The 19,314-nt window shown below is 34.2% G+C and overlaps 2 protein-coding genes across 2 annotated transcripts; one reads left to right on the top strand and one right to left on the bottom strand.

The window, feature by feature from the left end:
• Window positions 1–1,361: 1,361 nt before the first annotated feature.
• Window positions 1,362–4,438, bottom strand: LOC141664631 (F-box/FBD/LRR-repeat protein At4g26340-like). Its single transcript, XM_074470584.1, has 3 exons — window positions 3,581–4,438; window positions 3,286–3,441; window positions 1,362–1,484 (listed from the first exon to the last, which is right to left on the bottom strand). The coding sequence occupies exons 1-3, from the start codon at window positions 4,436–4,438 to the stop codon at window positions 1,362–1,364; spliced, it is 1,137 nt and encodes a 378-aa protein (XP_074326685.1).
• A 2,024-nt stretch (window positions 4,439–6,462) lies between these two features.
• On the top strand, window positions 6,463–7,360 carry LOC141664630 (adrenodoxin-like protein 1, mitochondrial). The gene is made up of 5 exons (XM_074470583.1): window positions 6,463–6,583; window positions 6,903–6,952; window positions 7,017–7,032; window positions 7,090–7,156; window positions 7,246–7,360. The coding sequence occupies exons 1-5, from the start codon at window positions 6,463–6,465 to the stop codon at window positions 7,358–7,360; spliced, it is 369 nt and encodes a 122-aa protein (XP_074326684.1).
• Window positions 7,361–19,314: the final 11,954 nt, after the last annotated feature.

Here is a 19,314-nt window from a genome sequence, read left to right as displayed (position 1 = left end):
AGCTTAATAGCTTGGGATAGTAAAAATACTTACACATCATTGTACAGCAGGAGAAAATGCTGCCCTTTCCTAGAATCTTTAAATCTTGTACACAATTCACGCGACCTCTGCACTGCACTGCCACATCCAATGGCACCAATTGTGCCCGGATCTACAAAGCTAATCATGTTGACCATCTTATGCTTCTTCACATATTCATTCAAGAAGCTACAAATTAAATTAAGCAGTCCTTAGTAAAGATTGTCATATTTATTCCAAGGCTATATACTCCGAAAAAAAACTTTGAATGAAACGTTTACTGAATAAAAAGGCAAATGACAGAGCCGGCCATTTCACCTCCAGAGCACACTACATGTATATCAGATAAGAACATGATTTGCTTCTTTGTAAAGCCAAATGCTTCTTTGCTTAGCTCAAAAGAAATTGTTTGGCCACCACTCAAGGCTTCGTTTGCCCATGTCCATAAACGTTTCATTGTAGAAGGATAATTCGGACCAATTTGAACAACAAGCTCTGGTTCAAGATCTTCAATTACTTTATACGTCTTCTTCATTTTCTTAGCACGGGATTTCTTGGTTTTCTAAAATAATTGCAAATAAAAATAATTAAAAAATAGACTAAACAAACACATAGTACATATATTAACCATACTAAAAAAGCATTCTGACCGTGGTGGCCAAAACATAAGAAGTACTGCTATTGTTTCCTGCAATTATCATGTTTCTCGGTTATGCAATAAAACTTCCCATGGCTTCTTGAACAGTCAAAATTTCATCCCCGATAGGGAAGGAAATCTTAGCATCTCCTTGAATGACTTTAGTGATAGACACCCTTGCGTTCTTTTCTCCAAGACTTACTCCATGGATAGTCTTCTCATGTCCTTCGGGAACGCGTACTTCATCAATTGTTGCACAAGCAACAATGTTGCTCAACGATCCAACAGCCAATCGGCATACAGAACCACCCGAAGAATCCACTTTCATTTCCTCAACAGCCCTTCCATTATCATCCTCACCCGCCACCTTTTTATTATCCTCAAGCTCCACCGCTAAATCCACAAACAAATTATCTATCAATGTCACATTTTTATGAACACCTACATCCACATCCACATCCACATCAACCCCACCCTTAGAGTGACAGCTTGCGTGCTGGGAATTTGGTTTCGGACTACCATCATGTTGTACACCATTTTTCAATAAATGTGTGTTGTATTTTTCAAATTCAGCAGCCCAAAATGCATCTCTCTCTTTAATAATTTTTGGAGTCTCCTCTGCCATGTACTTTTGAATTGCCTCATGTACCCTTTCTTCCACTGTCCTCGCTTTTTTCCCTCGGAAGATCAAAATAAACCGACTGCTTCACATGAATTCTCTGACCACGTACTCTGCCTCCGTGCTCAGGCTTACGAGCGCCATTGTTAACACATCATTAGTACCTTCAACTTTAAGCTTTCCTTCCTTAACCTCCTCCTTCATCTTTTTCTACAAAAAATTCAGTAACATTTTTTACCATAAGCACATACATCCTTTAAGCACATTCATCCTTTAATTAAAATATTACACAACTAACACCAATTTGTTTTTACTAGTTATAAGCACATTCATCCTTTAATATATTTAATTTAATAGATTCAATTGCAAGCACAAGAGACAACTTAGTTTACTTGGTGGTACAGGGGATCTAGTAAGTACATTCATTGACAAACTAATCCAAGGATAAAAAATATTAAAATAAAATATTAACCAACACAGAATACAAAATCTAGACATTTAATATTATGAACCAATTTTCAATGTAAACATGTTTATAGGGTGATTCATTAATAATATTTTCAATTATATAATATATATCTAAATTTCACTTAAAATTTAGTCAATTGAACCCCAAAAGTCAGAACTAGACAATTAATTAAGGACCCAAGGGGTATATGAAAAATTATTCAAAAATTTTAAAAATAAGTTAAAATATTTATTATATCTTGAATACATGAATTTAAATTTAAAAGATATATCATAATTTTTTAAAACAAATTATATCAATCTTAACATAATATCAACTTTTTTCCTCCAAAAAATTTAGAACAACTAAAACTCTTTAAGGTCTTCAATGCCTAATCCATGATAAAAGAAGCTTAAGAAAATTGACCATGTAAGATGTTACTTATTTTGGTGAATTCAAAGTAGCAACATAAACATGTTTTCCTATCTGTCAAGCTTAAAAAATCAATGCAAGTAAAAAGTTTATCAGCTTTCCCGAGAAACTTGTTAAATTAGTTCCCCTCAGAAACCAGCTGTGAGGGTTGAAACCTGAACTTTGCTTAAAGTTTTCGGTGTTATTGTTATTAATATTTATAATATAAAGTAGAAACATATATATATAGTAGAAGTGATTATTTTCTGAATGTGATTTCTTGAAGCCAACATGCAACACAAATTAATAGTTTAACTTTTAACTCATAAAATCATGGTCTAATTGTATAATAATAACAACAACAAATTTGCTAAGTTCGAAAACGTTACAAGTAATTATACCACAAACCAAATACGGGAGCCAACTACAGGATTGCTCTACAAAATAACACCATTATGCGAAAGTCCAAACCATCTAGGCAACTAGTAGTTCACGGCCATATTATCCGTGCAACTTTGGATGTTCTAGGGAAACTCATCAACTCTTTTGAAATTCTCGATTCTTCTTTAGGATCATCAGTCATGGTGTTGAGAAGTTCAATCCACCTAAGCCTTGGAGAAAATGCAAGCAAAAACTTTATGAAATGAAGCTCAGCCCTTGAACCCGCCATCCTATGTATCTTCACGGTTTGAAGTTGGTCAAAAATCACGTTGACGAGGTTCGGTGATTGTAAATATTGCAGAACAGATGATACCATAGGTTCCCTGCTTCCTACCAAGTCCATTCCATGGTTGCCCTTTGGTTTGCCCTTTAAATACGTACAAAGGTAAATATATGAGGATGGTTTTCATAAACATGAAACATTTATAAATCTAGTTAGCTTCTGATCTTATTGTCTGATACATAAAACATGAGCATATTATGCAATATCAATATTTATAATAAATCTCCGAGCATAAGAAGTTTCATTGTTCAAATATCATCTAATTGCATAAGATCCTGATGAAGCAATCCTAGAATATACAAGTCTGTCATGACCAGACCAATAAAAAATGACAAAATATTTTGAGATATAAAAAACTCAAAAAAATTAAAATTAGAGAAGGACAAATGAACATCTAACTTGCTTCGGATTAAATTAATAGTTCTTACCACAATTATTTCAAGACGTTGCAGCTTGGGGAAACTTCTCATCAAGAAAAGAACATGTCGGATCTGAACCAAATCATAAAATTCAACTTTGTAAAGGGACAACTTTCTGGTTGTTGTTATAAGTCTCTTCGAAACAGCTGCACTTGACTCCAATAACTATTATACACATGTGTGCATGTATATTGACGGAAAAAAAAGTGAGAAACACTTGGCACCAAGAGTATTTGTAAGCATTAATAATCAAATTAGTCAAAGAAAATTAACTACTTCAATTCGTATAGGAGTTTCAATTTACCTTGAGAAAAGAGCCATTGAAGTGGATAGTACGTATTTCAATCATGTTTTCAAGTAGCTTTTCTAGATTGATATAACTCTTTCTAGAATCTGCCCCTTTTTCCGACAAGAGACCAAGAGTTCGCAACTTTTTGGTGCATTCAAACCATTTAAGATCAATTTCTCCACTTTTGTGGAAAAGAAAGGTGATGAGGTGGTGATTTTGTTTAAATTGGGATTCTAAATGTTCTATCCCGGAGCAAAATCTCAACTTCAATTCCTTGAGTTGGGTCCCAAATGACATGTCGCCAGTAATGATGACATTCTCAAGTGTAACATCAATCAAATTACAAAAGCCTCCAAATCTAAGCGGTGGATTGAGTAAACAATTAGTGAGGCTCAAATGAGTTAACTCTGAACAGGAAAACAAATAAGAGGGTATTTTGTAGGCTGTTAGTGGTCCAATTATAAGCTTCAACTGCCTAACCCTATTATTTGATATGTTTTTAATCCATAAATCCATATTTGGAGTTTCATGAAGAGGCAGATCTTCTGGAACCGAAAGATGGAACTTCAAAATGGGGCCAGGGTTACCTAAAAGGATCTCATTTATAGTTCCTGTAACTTCCGATATTAAATTTTCTTCATCTAGTGTATCATTGTTGGCAACAATCCGTGAGAAAAAAACCCAATCAAAAACCAGATTGGGGTACAAATCCCATAAATCCCTCCACGTTTTAGAAAGAACACTTGTACTTGCTGCATCATGAATGGGCAAGCGTTCTAGGATGTTGTCAATTACGTTTCCAGGTAAGCTGCTGATTCTATCAATTGCAGCTGTTCCACTCTCAGATCGCCTTGGTTTGGCAATTCTCGACATAATTCTGGAGATACAAACAGGTACCAATAATTAAAAAAACCAGTGTTCGCCTGGTAATAGCCACTAGCACAGCATTTAAACAACATACATCCACAGTTGACAATCCAGTATTTTTTTTATCAATTGAATATATATACAACTATGAATTCAATTATGAACTAGAACATTCTAAACAGATTTAGCAAAAATAAAAGAGAACATTCCAAGCCGAGAATAGACCATAGATATCAGAAATACAACATAAAATGAAATAATTCAACAATATAAATAAAATATTTACCAACATAAATCATGATGAAGAAATATACCTGTTCTCAGCTTGCAGCAATGGTAATAGACTGGGTGTATTCGATCAAAATTTTAAAGGATTTTTAAGCACAAAATTATATGCGTATTCAATTCAGATTTTGAAAAATCTTTCAAAATCTATTCAATTTGGATTATTAAAAATTCATTAAAATCTAAGTATATTTAATTTAAATTTTGAAAAATCTATTAAAATCTTTTAAAAATTCCACTGAAATAATGGTATTCAAAAATTCATCAATTTTGTTTTATTTGAAAAATATATGAATTTTGATGGATTTGGTAGTACATTTTTAATTTTTTGAAATCCTATATGAGATTTTGAAATATTTCTAAAAAAATTCATAAAATCATAAAGATTCTGAAAGATTTTTTACCATCAAAATCCGCCAACATTTAAAATCAACTAAAATCTTATAAAATCCATAAATTATTATCAATTCTTCAGAAATCGGTTGAATACACGATACACCCTTCCCCTAAGCTTGAAAGGAGAGACAAGGATTCACGTCACATTCTGTGACCTCATTCTTTTCATAAATGGAAAAGGGTATTATAATTAGAGTATCAATTAAGAGAGAACTAATTAGATAGAGATCTACAGACAACCACAATCACAGCTCTCAACGTTCTAAACAGCCTAGATTAAATATAATGGAGTGGCATTATTCTAAATGTTAGAATTTTTAAGCCTAATTAAAATAAAAAAAATATATCCCCAATATATTTTATAACAGCAACAGATACATACTCCAAAACTATACATATAGTACACAAACTATACACCCAGTCAATGAGATATTAAGAACAAGAGTGGGGAGGAATCGAAGATTTGAGGGTAGTAAGAAATGGACGATTTGAGTTTGATATCGAAGATTTCAGCAAAAAGGGGTTCATAAAAAGTTGTTAGTCCCTCTGTCCCATTCATTTCTATACACTTTCCTTTTTTGAATGTCCCATTCAATTCTATACATTTCAAACTTACCAAAAATAGTAAAAATTTTATAATATAAAATTCAACTACACTCACTACTTTCTCCCACTAAACTCACTTTATTCATTAAATATTAAATGGTCCCACCACTTTAACCAACTTTATACTTTTTCTGACTAAATTATACTTTTTCTTTCTCTTTCATCCCACTATCTTAACAAAACTAACATTATTTTTTTTTGTCCTCCGTGCCCAAACCATTTGTATACAAATGGATGGGACGGAGGGAGTATTAGTCATTAATTCGTATTTTTAAGGTTTTCGAGATAAAATATATATGTTTCTAATATTTAATTCATTTTTTTTTCAGGTTGATTCCAGGAAGAAATTCATCTTTAAATGATGTTTAATCGAATAGGTAAGTTGTTTTTTAATGTTTTATACTATATTTGAGGTTCAGAGAGTAGAATGTGATTTTTATAGTTTTTGAACTATGTTTGTGCTTGTTTTTGCTTCCACGGTAAAAATTATACAAAATTGACCAAAATTCAAACGCATATCGATTTGTGTTCTATATTTACACATAGAAATATTGGTTCTACAGTGGATTAAAAATATGTTATATTTAAAATTTTGATTCTACATTACATTCATAATCTATGTGTTTATATTGTTTGATTCTACTTTAAAAGAATACTTGTATTTATGTGATTTTATATATAGTAGAATCATAATACATAAAAAATCCTGCAGTTGTGTTAATATATATGATTTTTTTCTTGTTATGCGATTCTGCAGAATTTCTCTGACATTTGTTGGTGATGGAGGAGAGGAGAAGGCCATCAAGGTCCCTGTTGGCATGTCTATGTTGGAAGCTGCCCATGAAAATGACATAGACCTTGAAGGTAAGCACTTGGATAAATATTTTTTATCTGGCCGTGTATTAATGCAAAAATGATCTCTGACTTAATTGTTATGTTTTTTGTCATAAAAGTAATATGCATATTGTTTTTAAACATCAAGATACCTATGTAAGGTCTTTAATTTAATGAAGCTTTTTTTGCTCTAATACATGCCCTAGTAACATCTAGTACTCTGGAATCTAGAACTGTTTTTGGTGCACTTAATCCTATTACACAATGTGAAATATGTAAGTAGGTTTTGTTCAATTTTGGTATTCTTTCTCTATATGTAAAAGATAGTTAAACTTGATTCTTAATATAGGGGCTTTTGAAGAATCGCTTGCTTGTTCCACTTATCATGTAATTGTGATGGTCTATTTCTCCCCATGCTTGGATAACTGCACAACAATTTTCTACGTTGGTCACTACTCACTAGCAATATGACTTCATGCATCTATTTTAATAAAACTAAATTTTTAGTGAATTTTTCTTATGATATAGAGTATTACATAAATTAGAGGATCTGAATGACGAGAAAAATGACATGTTATACCTTACTTTTGGCCTCACAGAAATGTAGGTTTCTTTCCTAAATACATTTGGTTTATAATGCAACATACTTATACTTTACTAAAAAAGATTGAGTTGGGTTTAATACGAAGCAGATCTCGACTGGGTTGTCAAGTCATTGCGAGTCCCAAACTTGATGAACTTCGTTTAGCACTGTCTGCTGCTACACATATTTTTTCTATTGATGGATACATACCAAAACCACACTAAAGGTTAACTGAGAAAAAAGTCGTAAGATATTGACAGTCGAGGGCGTGAGTTTTCCAATTTTGTAGCAATCCAATTACTTGAGAATTTAAGGGTCGTGTATGGTAAAGCCGTCGAAACAAAAATTTATAAATTAAATAGAATAGATTTTTGGTATTTTATTTACATATACTGGTGGAACTTGTATGCATTTGGATACACCAGTTTTTTTTCTTTTTCTTGTGTTTGAAGTCAAATGTATAATGTGTTTTGTCCAATTTGGCTTGAACTGAATCTTCAGCTGATTATTCTTTTTTTCTATTTATTCACACATCTCTTTTGCTTTATTCGTCTCCCCCTTACAAAATGTTTTGTACTGTTATGATTCTAGTAGTATATTTTCGGAATTTCATGTCCTTTGTGCAAGTATTTTGTGTTCTACTATGGAAGCAGAAGCATAATAGATCTAATTCTAGTGTTGTTAATGATTTTTGTATGTTATGTGATCTATAGTAGAAGCATATCATCTAAGTTTTTTTGTTTAGAACTTTTGTGTAAAAGAATGGTTTTGTAGTAGATAAAATTTGACTTCGTTTATTCTTGTATGTGTTTTGTTCTACTGAAATACTTCTGCCATGTATTTGAAAGTTATTTTAATGGCAATACATTTTTGTCTAAACATGTGAGTTGATAACAAAGACATGATGTCGGGCTCTTTTCTACCGAGATGGTTGGTAATCCGGTATGAAAAATTTATGTAAATATCGATTTATTGTCATGTGTGGCTCCTTCTTTACTATAAATCATTAGTAGCTCCGCACCATCAATGACATGTAACTCGGAAACTATTTACTCTCGACCAAGGGAAGAGAAACCATCATAAGCATTTGGCTTCTCTGAGCAGCATATATGTCATCCAATCCATTCAAGAATTGGAACAAATTTTTCTCTTCTCTTTATTGAGCAAGAATAATTAGAGTTGTAATTTCTGCAGTTGTTGCAGTAATAGTAAGAAGGATGTCCAATGACTTCAGCTCCCCCCAAAGTGACCTCATATGAATGTAGTATTCGATAACTGGCTTTCTTTGTTGTTTGGTTTCATACAACTCTTTATTTTTATTTCTGAGATCCATTGGTGAGAGAAAAACGTTGCTCAAGATGCTTCCATATATGATGAGCACTGCTTACAAACATAATAGATTTTTTGTTGAAATTCAAAATCGACCCTAGAATCCAAGAGATGATCATGTTATTCCATGCATCCCAGGCATCCCTCTTCACTTCATCAGTTGTATCCCAGGCATCCCAGGCTTCCGTTTTGAAGATAGTCAAAGATCTATAATTAGACAAGCCTTGAAGCTTGTCAATAGTCATGAAGTTGTTACCATCAGAAGGGTGAAGATACAAAGTGCTTGAGACATCAATAGATGTTCTAGCATAAACAACATTATCATTTTTTACCATTTCGACAATAAAAGATGTAGATAAAGTGATAAAGAATGAGCAAACCAGCTATATGATGTAATTCATAGCTCTAATACCATGAAATCAATTGTAACTCTAACACTATATGGTTTAACGTGGAGCTCTTTCATTCATTCCTTAGATGGATCATTTTACAAGGATAAATCCTCTCTTATAATATAGGTTGTTACAAAGACCATAGACCACTGTCCTTCTACTGCAAAGCTAAGGAAAAAGCATTAATTTCCCTCCTAGGACAAAACAAATAAACAACTACTAAGACAGCTAATTAATCTAGAATCTTTCTTGAATCATGTGCCTATGAATAGAATTGATACTTGGGCATTGAGCATTAGGACTTGGGCTTTATTGGCTTTATTGGCTTGCTTTTTTATGCATCTTCATATAGTTTTCACAATAAAATTGCAAAATATTTTGTGATCACTTTGTTGTTCATGTGATGAGATGATAATTTTGGCAATGTGATTGTTTTCCACCAGTCTTGCGTTCCACGATGCAAGCGTGTAGGCCTTTCATCGAATTATTGGCATACGCGGCACATTTAGATTTTATCTTTAAATCTTCTCAATATTTGTTAGCTCTTTCCAAGAGGCTTAAAATAGATACGAGAGACATCATGTAATTATTTTCCATGTGTGGCTTTATATTAGTTGTCACTTCATGAGTTAGCATTAGGTAGACTTATGGACGAGAATCCTGGATCGCAGAAGAGACCTCTTGGGGGCTTCCAAAAGCTTTATCCTAGATTCTTTTGCATCACACTGACATGTTGACCTAGTCCTGAAAGTGCTTCGAATGCTTGAATACAAGTAAAACATCTTTAACAGTAAAAGTTAAAAAATTGAAGAATAAACGATGCATAGATATTTAGGGACGAAGCCCAATATCATTACATCTATTAGGGGAGGCGTTTATATAACCATTACCCCCTAAACTGAGGATGTTATTTTATTTATACTAAGTGTATAAATAAATAATACTACCAATTGGTGAATTCCCACTACTGGTAATATTTCCTGAGATGTTTCGTATTCCATGCTCGTGGAACAAGCTTGTCATTCATGTATGTCAAATGATAAGTGCCCTCCCAAAGTACGGATTTCACCTTATAAGGACCTTCCCAATTTTCTCTTAAAACCCATGACCCGGGACATTAGTGTTTGGCATCACCCTTCTCAAGACTAGATCTCCCACCCGAAGGGGGCGGGTCTTCACTCTCCCATTATAGTGCCTCGCAGTTCGCTGTTAATAGGCTGCTAGCCTCGTTTGGGAGTCTTCTCTTGTTTTTTTAATCATATCCAGATAGAGCCTGTGATTAACCTCATTAGCTTTGGGGTCATAGTGATCTCTTCTAAATGAGCTTGACCCAACTTCCACGAGGACAATGGCCTCACACCCATAGGATTGAGAGAATGGGGTCTCTCCAGTTGTACTTCTTGGGGTAGTGTTGTAAGACCATAATACTTTTGGTAACTCCTCAGGCCAATTTCATTTGCTTTCTTCGAGTTTAGCCTTCAAAGTATGTTTGATAATTTTGTTGATAGCCTCCGTCTGCCCATTAGTTTGAGGATGACTAATAGCAGAAAAACCTTTTTTGATACCCAATGCCTCATAGAATTCCTACATCTCCTTGCTGTCAAATTGCTTCCTGTTATCTACAATAAGTTGATAAGGGATCCCGTACATGCATACAATGGCCCTGTAGACAAATTCCTTGAGTTTCTTCACGGTGATAGTGAAAAGGGGCTCAGCCTCTACCCACTTGGTATAGTAATCCACTACGACAACTGCATACTTAACTCCTCCTTTTGCTTTGGGCAGCTCCCCAATAAGATCTATCCCCCACATAGCAAAGGGCCAAGGACTCATAAGAGAAGTGAGATGAGTGGCTGGAATGTTGCTGAAGTTGGCATACTTTTGGCCCTTATCACATGCCCTGGAGAATTCAAAAGCATCTTTTTTAAGAGTAGGCCAATAATAACCCTGTCTGAGGACCTTTTGGGCTAGCAAGCTAACCCCTGAGTGATTTCCATATATGCCTTCATGCACCTCCCTTAGGATGTAACTACATTATTCCCCATCTACACACCTCAGTAGTGGTGTGTTGAAGACCCTTCTGTAAAGAACCTCATCATAGATGACATAACGGGCCGCCTGATACCTGACCCTTCTAGCCTCCTTCTTTTCTTGGGGAAGAGTGCATCTCTTGACATAGTCCCAAATTGGAGTCATCCATGTTATGCCCAAAGCAACAATCTCAAAAGTAAATTCTTCGGGAACACTAGGCATGTTTTGAATTTCGAGAGGGATGACTCCAAGTAAGGTGGCCTCTCATTGAGAGCCCAATTTGGCCAACGCATCAGCCCCTGTATTTTCGTCTCTTGAGATGTGCTCCACTCTCACTTCATTAAAAAGCTTGATGATTCTTTGTGTACATTCGAGATAGAGTTCAGTTCGGGGTCCCCTGGCCTGCCATCCGCAACCAATAAGGTGAGTGACCAACATTGAGTCACTGTAAACATTAAGATTCTCCACCCTCATCTCCAGAGCTAGTTTGAGGCCTATAATGAGAGCCTCATATTCAGCATCATTCTTGGTTGCTTTGAAGGTAAAATGGATAGCACTTCGCAACTTGTGCCCTTCGGGGGTTATTAGTTATATCCCAGCTCCTGATTCTTCATTATTAACGGCCCCATCAACATAGAGAGCTCACCATGGGGCACAGTATTCTCGAACATGAATAAGCGTTACAGTCTCAATGTAAGATGAAAGTATCACAAAATCTTCTTCGGAATCAAGTTTTTCATAGAATCCTTCTGCATCTTGTATCGACCTTCATCACATATGTCACAACGTGTTTTCTCACTATTTTCTTTGTAAAATAACATGCAATCATTCATGCAAGCATCAATTTGTTCGTATCTCATGCTTAACCCACTTAATAACTTCTTCACATCATAGTATCTTATTCGCAACTTGTGATCTTCAGGCAACACTGATCCAATAAGTTCAAGTAGCTCATCGAATCTCTTATTAGTACAACCATATATGTGTTTAAACTTAAGTAGCTTACTCACAAATGATAATGTTATGAAACTTGTACAATTTGGATAAAGTGGTTCAGAAGCACTATCAAGCATCCTATAAAAACTTTCTGCGATTGCATTCGGTTCTTCATGCATATTCTCAAAATCATAATTTGCCTCGGAAAAATCTCCAAGCATTTCACGTGCATCATAAAAATCATCACGCGTATTATCAACGTTCGTGGAACTCATTCCAATGTCAACACATGATCTAGCATTCTTCTCGTGAAAATACCATGTTGTATATGGGGGAATGATGTCATGTCGATATAAATGTAACATCATATTATCGGGATTTTTTATGTAATAATTTCTATATTTATTACATAGACATCTTATTCTCCCCCTTGAATCATCCGTATTTGCAACGGAAAATTTAATGAAATCATCCGTATTTGCAACGCACATCAAATTAATGATTCATCCAACTACGATCCCACGTCATCTACAAGGTGCATACATAATATAATTAATAACTTTCTAATTAACAAAAACTGACCTAAATAAATTTATTATGTGTACAAGATATTTAGTGACAACAAATGAACAATAATTATAGTAATTTCTTAAACACTACAAAAAATATTAAATCCTATCATATACATTAACAACTAAAATTTAACATTTCATTTAAATTATATCAATTAATATTTCATGTCTGTGAGAAATCAACAAAAAATAATCATGATAATTAAAGTATGAGTAGTTTAGAAATGGTACTTACTTGACATGAAATTGGTATGAGCTTGAAGGAGAAGAAATATGATAGGAAATAGGAAGAAAATAAGGAAAGATGGGAGGAAGAGGAAAGTATGGACAGAAATGAAGTGGAGAGGATGAGACACTAGTTTTAATTCATTTTTATAAAATCCACCGCAAGCGGTCATTTTTATAAAATTCCATAACATGTGGTCGCTTTTATAAATTCGACACCGTTGCAGGGGCAGTTAAAGTTTTTTTTAAAATAAATTAAAAGCAACCGCTCAGTCACTTTTATTTTCTAATTTAAGCCTTCATTTTGGCGGAAATTTTCCTGCCTATTCTTAAAACCATAAAATCTACCGCAACACAGTGGCGGTTGCTTTTCTTATCAAAAGCCACCGGCTAAAAGCCACCAATTATAAATTCCACCATATGTCATCGCTTTTATTCGTGATTCAAAGGGTCACATTTTTTGATAAACTGATAAGCCCCCGCAAATGTAACAACAATTAAGTAATAGTTTTGAAAAACTAAATTGCACATGTAACACAAGAGTATTAATGTCATTTATTTTTTCAGTTTGGTAAAAGTAAATCTAGGTTATATTTTCTAATACCAATTTGATATTATTTCTTTTGGAGAATTTTTCTATTTTATATTTTTTACCTAAAATAATTTTCTTATAAAAATAATTAATATTTATGTATATATATGGGGGCCCAAAGCCACGGCCTAGTTGACTTTACTGTTGAGCGGGCACTGGGTATATGTTGAGATGTATTAGCATTATAGGCAGCAACATGAAGGAGTGAAAACATGCAGAATAAAAGGTGCGTATTAAATGAGTATGCTGAAATTAGTTTAAGCGCGCAAGACAACAAGTATTGGTTTGAAATTCAAAACATGGTCATTTCTAGAAATAAAGTGGGATAAATTAAAATGGCATATAAAGAATGCACACTGAACCCTATACAAGCTTCATGCAGGTCAAAGCTTCCGGAATATATACTTATATTCCGGAATATATACTTAGTTGCTGGACATCAATTAATATGGTAGGCTAGTATTAAATATAGCTTATGTAATGGACTAGATCAACAAGTTAAACTATGTAAGCAGTGACATCATCCTCTGTAATTCTATAAATAGAACTTCTCAGCAGTCTTGTAAAAAATTGAATGAAAAAGAAATAAAACAACAGTTGTAAGAACGATAAAGAGAGAGTTGTAGCTCATAGTGAGAAATACAGAGGAAAGAAAAAACATAGAGCAAGAATTGTGTGTAATCAAATATATGTATTATAAGTTGTACTTAATAATTCAACCAAATAAAGTGGTGTTGTTTGTGTTTTTAATCCAATATTGGATGTAAATGTAACGACTGGAAACTTTACGTTTATATTATATCATGATTATAATAAAATATGTGAATTAATGTGTCATTTATGTGTGTTTATCTGATAAACCCTAACTGTTACGTGATACGTGTATTCCATGTCATTTCTGTATTTTAAGGTATTTTCAGATATTTTATTATGCATTTATAGGTTTTATTTCAAACGTTTTATGACCCAAATGATGATTTTAAAGCCAGTATTTCAAATAAAATAATGGGCCTTATTTTTCATCAAATGGCTTTTACAATCGCCTTGTTCTGAACATCTAGATAATTTATAAATTTTCTGGTTTTGCGAAAAATGAATTTTTCGGGCCCCATTGGGTGTCAAAAACCCCACAAAAATCACATTTTTATTTTTATAAAATTATAGGACTTTCATTTATATTATTTCTTTGCATTTTGGCATTATTCACAATTTTTGGGAATTTTTGGCATATATATTGCATATATAAAATATTTATAAATTAAATTTTAATACTCAAAAATTATAAAAATTAGGGCCCAATATTTTTATTTAATGTATAATTAGCCCCTTAATTTTAATTAGGAGTATTATTTTTACTACTATAAATAGCCTAATTTTTATTTAATTAATTATAATTAATCATTAAAATCTGCAAAATTACCAAAAATTCTCTGAAATCGGGTCGCGAAGAACAGGTTCGGGTCGAAGAATCAAGTCGTGATTTCTCACTGATTACAGCATCAAATCGTGTGATTCAAGTACTCAAATCGAAGGTTGTGATCCGTTCTTTCTGTTTCCTGCATCAATTTCACGTTTTATTGCATCGTTTTTGATTTTTGATTTTTAGGGTTTATGTTCGAATTAGGGCTTTTTGATTCTGGGGTTATTGTGATGTTTTGATGATTGATATAGCTTTGTTAGATGATTTACAGTCGATTCATGGTGTTTAATTGAACAAACGATGCTTGGATAGTGATTCACGAATTCTAGGGTTTAGGTCGAATTTTCAAAACACAACTCGATGATTTCTGTGAATATTTGGTTCTTGTAATGTTAGGGCTTTGATTGTATATGTTCTTAGCTTCATTTTGCACTATATAACGTTTGATTTTATGTACGATTCTGCAAATTCGATTTTTGGCCGGAGTTTATGTCGATTTTGCCGGAGAAGTTGATTCAGGAGTTATTCTGTGATGTTTTGGCCGTGGTTGGATTGCTGTGTTGATTTGCAATGAAAAGCACTCAAAAACAGCACCAAACGGTGTTGATTTGGGGCTGATCGGAGCTTGGCCGGACTACGGGAACTCACCGGAATCTGGAAAAATTCCGGCGTGTTCTTGGTGACCCGGAATCCAACCCGTTTGATCCGTTCAGATTACCCGGTTTTGATCTGTTTTTGTCAGAAACCAATTTCTGACAACTGTTTCTGAAATTTTGATTTTTTTTTTATTTTTATTAATTTTAAAAATCAGTTTTATTTATTTTGTAAATTGATTAATTAATTATTTAATTAATTAATTTATATTATAAATAATTCTGAATTATTTTCTAAAAATCATATTGAATTATTTCTTAATTATTTATTATTTATTTATTACTTATTAATTATTTAAAAGTGATTAATTATTTTGATAATTAATCAAATAATTTTCAATAAATCATTATAAATTCAATTTAATTTCAAAAATTATAGAAAAATTATTTTTAATTCTGATTTTCTTAAATAATGATTTAAAAATTATTTTTGGGTTTTAAAAATTAGTAATAATTGTTTATAATGATTAATAAATAGAATTATCAGTATTTAATTAATAATAATTCAACCGTTAGTCCGTTTTGCGTGAAACGAAAGCCTGTTAACTCAGAAAAATGAATCATTTTCATTAAAAATAATATCAAAGCTTAATTTGTTTTTAGAAGTTAGTTGATTTTGTGACTTGTTTGATTATCAGTCAAGTTACGTGCCGAGACGAGTCCGAAAAATTCTGGAAAAATGGGAAACGAGTCAGATAACGATCAGTTGAGCAATCAGCGAGTCGCTTTTGGTTTTAAAAATTATTTTAACCATAAAAATGATTATATGCTTATGTGCTTATGTGTATTACGTGGTTAATCGAGTCTTACTTACTTATATGTAATACATGAGTCAGTCATAAGCGCATGGGTAGATGTTAGGATCAGTTTGAAGTCGATTCAAGATGCAAATGAAGTACGACGTGACTTAACCAGTCTGTTTTGTCAACAGAAGCTAAGCCAGCCAGGCCAGTTGAGTCGGTAATAGTCCAAGGTGATAGACATAAGTGATTCAATTGCAGTAAGTCGTGCAGAAGGCATGTTTTTCCTTTATTCTACTTTCGGAATAGTGATATTGATTCAAATATTTATCATATTTACATTCTCTTGATTATTGTTCTTGATCACTAATATACAATCCCTATTCCTTTGTTCATATTTCATTTCAATTCTTGATTTCTCCGTTTCCTTTGATTCTTGATTCATATTCTGTTGGTAACACATGGAGATTGATATATTCTAGTGTTTGGAATATATCAAAGCATACCGATTGTCCCGGTTGCTAAGCGATGGACTGGATAAGGATATTTTGGGATTGAGTGTGTCTTAATCCTGAGGACCGGGATGACTTGTGCCTCGACGTGGGCCGTAGTGCCTGGGTACCCGACTGGATCTATATACTGAGATATGGATCTGCATTATATTCTGACTGATCAGCAGAATATAGATGCGAACTTGTGTCCAGTTTAGTTTATTTGTACTCGCCAGTAATGACCTTCTTTCTATTCTCGTGAGGTTATATCTTGGCAGATATACCTGGGATGGCGGATTCATTTAAAATGCTTTAACACTGTTTATATGTTTGTGGACTTGTTGAGCAACTTTTGGCTCACCCCTTTTGTTGTTATTCACCTTATTGTTTTCAGTTAAGAAGGAATATGAAACCAATCAGGACTCGAGTGGTAAAGAAGCGAGTCAAGCCTCGGGATCCTCTTATACCCAAGGTGTTGATCCCAATCCAGGAAGAAAGCTTTGAGTTGCCCGAGCAGGTGGAGTGTTGATAGATAGTAAGTGTGTGTGTTTGAATAAAAGTTGAACTTAGCTTAAAATGAATTAGACAATGGTTTGTAATAAAGAGAGTTTGTGAGACTTTGAATGTTGGTTTGTAATAAAAGTAGTTAGTGGTTTTTGTTTTCATACTTCAACCTAAAAAGATCCTGGTTAGTGTTAAAGGGGTTTAATTTCATTTCTTTATTAATTGTTAATCAAATTGTACAGGTTTGGTGATTAGCTAGTAACCCCCAGACTTATACCCCGGGTCTGGAGGGCGTTACAGGTTTGGCATCAGAGGTGTAGGTTTGGTCCCTGAAAACAAGAACATTAGGATTAAGATAGGATAAGGAGATCACATAAGATAGGGATAGTCAAATTAGGATGAATAGTGTTAGGATTTAGGTCAGATTAGAATAGGGAAATAATCTTAGGATTGTTAATGACCTTTTCTTTTCTTTGGTATATTATGAGATGGCATCTTCTGGTTATTCTGCATCTTCCGAGAGGACAGTCACTGGGCCAGTAGCACCAGCCATACCTCCAGTATCTGAGCATATGTTTCCTCCTCTACCACCTCCACCACCATTGCCACAGGAGCCGGTACCACCAGTACAGGGGATAGTGCATGACCCCATAAAGATGTTTGATCCATTTGAGTTCTTCGAGCCGATGGTTCCTTTACCTATTGAGCACCAGTTTATACTAGGTATTGAGCAGGAGTTACCACCACCACCATTGTTACCTCCTATACCAGTGCATGCCCCAGAGCCGAACATAGTTCAGATGATTCCAGTAGAGGGGATGGGAGAGCATGATGTGGATCTACAGTGAGGTTTACCCCAGCAGGGTGCAGGTATTCCGAGGGTTCCTTCTCAGGAGTCAGTAGGTCAGGTTGCTCAGCCACATATGGTACCATACCATGAGTATAGAGTTATGAGGGATGATGTGGAGTATTGGCGGGCACAGTGTCAGGAGATTATGCATCTGTTTGATCAGAGGGACAGAGGACCGTTAGCGGCCCTACAACCGGATTAGTATATGAGACAGCGATTACAGTCAGTATTGATGAGTGCTACTTGGGAGCTGGATGATTTGACTCATGATGGACCTCCTTCTTTTGCAGAGTTCTACAGGGTTTTTCGCTTGGCACAGACTGTGGTCCAGGCACTTAGAGAGGAGCTTTGGCGTATTCCGCCTGGGTTCTGAGAAGGTTTGAGACGGTGACTCTAGAGTGCATGTGTATATAGAGGCATCATAGTATAACCTAGTGAGTAGTGTGTATGTGTGTATCAGTAGTTTAACTTGTAGTAGTAATTTAACTTGTAGCGATAGTGTGACTTGTAGCCGTAGTGATGACCAGTAGCCCGAGACTTTTTGTATCAAGCATTTACACCTGAAGCTGGTGTCACATATATATAAGATGAACTTTTTCAAATTCTTTTATTTAAATTTCAGTCTTTACAGTTTTATAGCATTTACTTTCACTTTACAGTTTTTCATATTATAATTCCTGTTGGAAAAAAAAAATAAAATAAAATAAAACAATTATTTTATTTAACTATTTAGATTTCCAGTCTGTACACTCAGCAACTGTTTTCTTTAAATAAACCATGTTATGAATACAGGATAAATTATTTTCCATACATATTGTCGATTGTTTATTAAGCTGTTAAATAAATATCACCTGTTTTATTATCAGAAAAAGATGGCACCAAAAAGAAAGACTAGGGCTGAGACCTCTAACAGCAATTCTGAAAATCAGACTAATGAGACCATGAACCAAATGTTCCATCTGATGCAACAACAGATGGTAATGATGCAGCAGTAGATGCAGCATCAGCAACAGCAGATATAACAACAAATGTTGCAACAGCCACCTCGTCCTGAGCTTCAATTACCACCAGTATTACCTGTTGTTACTATTAAGCAGTTTCAGTCAGTTAAACCTCTAGAGTTTGAAGGGACTACTAATCCTATTAAAGCTACCACCTGGTTAAAAGAAGTAGAGAAAGCGTTCGCACTAGTGAAGGTAGGTGAGGACCAGAAGACTGATTTTGCTAGTTACTTATTGAAAGGAGAGGCGAATTATTGGTGGGAATCTAAAAAGGCCTTAGAGGGTGAAGACGTTATTGCATGGGATAGGTTTAAAGAGTTTGTTTTAGAAAAGCATTTTCCTCGCTATGTGAAGAATCAAATGCAGATTAAGTTTCTAGAACTGAAGCAGGGAAATATGTCCGTGGCAGAATATGAAGCCAAATTTACTGAGTTGGCTAGGT

The sequence above is a fragment of the Apium graveolens genome, chromosome 6, assembly GCF_009905375.1.
Source record: "Apium graveolens cultivar Ventura chromosome 6, ASM990537v1, whole genome shotgun sequence".
In the NCBI taxonomy this organism is placed as follows: Eukaryota; Viridiplantae; Streptophyta; class Magnoliopsida; order Apiales; family Apiaceae; genus Apium; species Apium graveolens.
The sequence above is the reverse complement of the archived record's forward strand: the minus strand, read 5'-3'. Positions and strand labels throughout refer to the sequence as shown.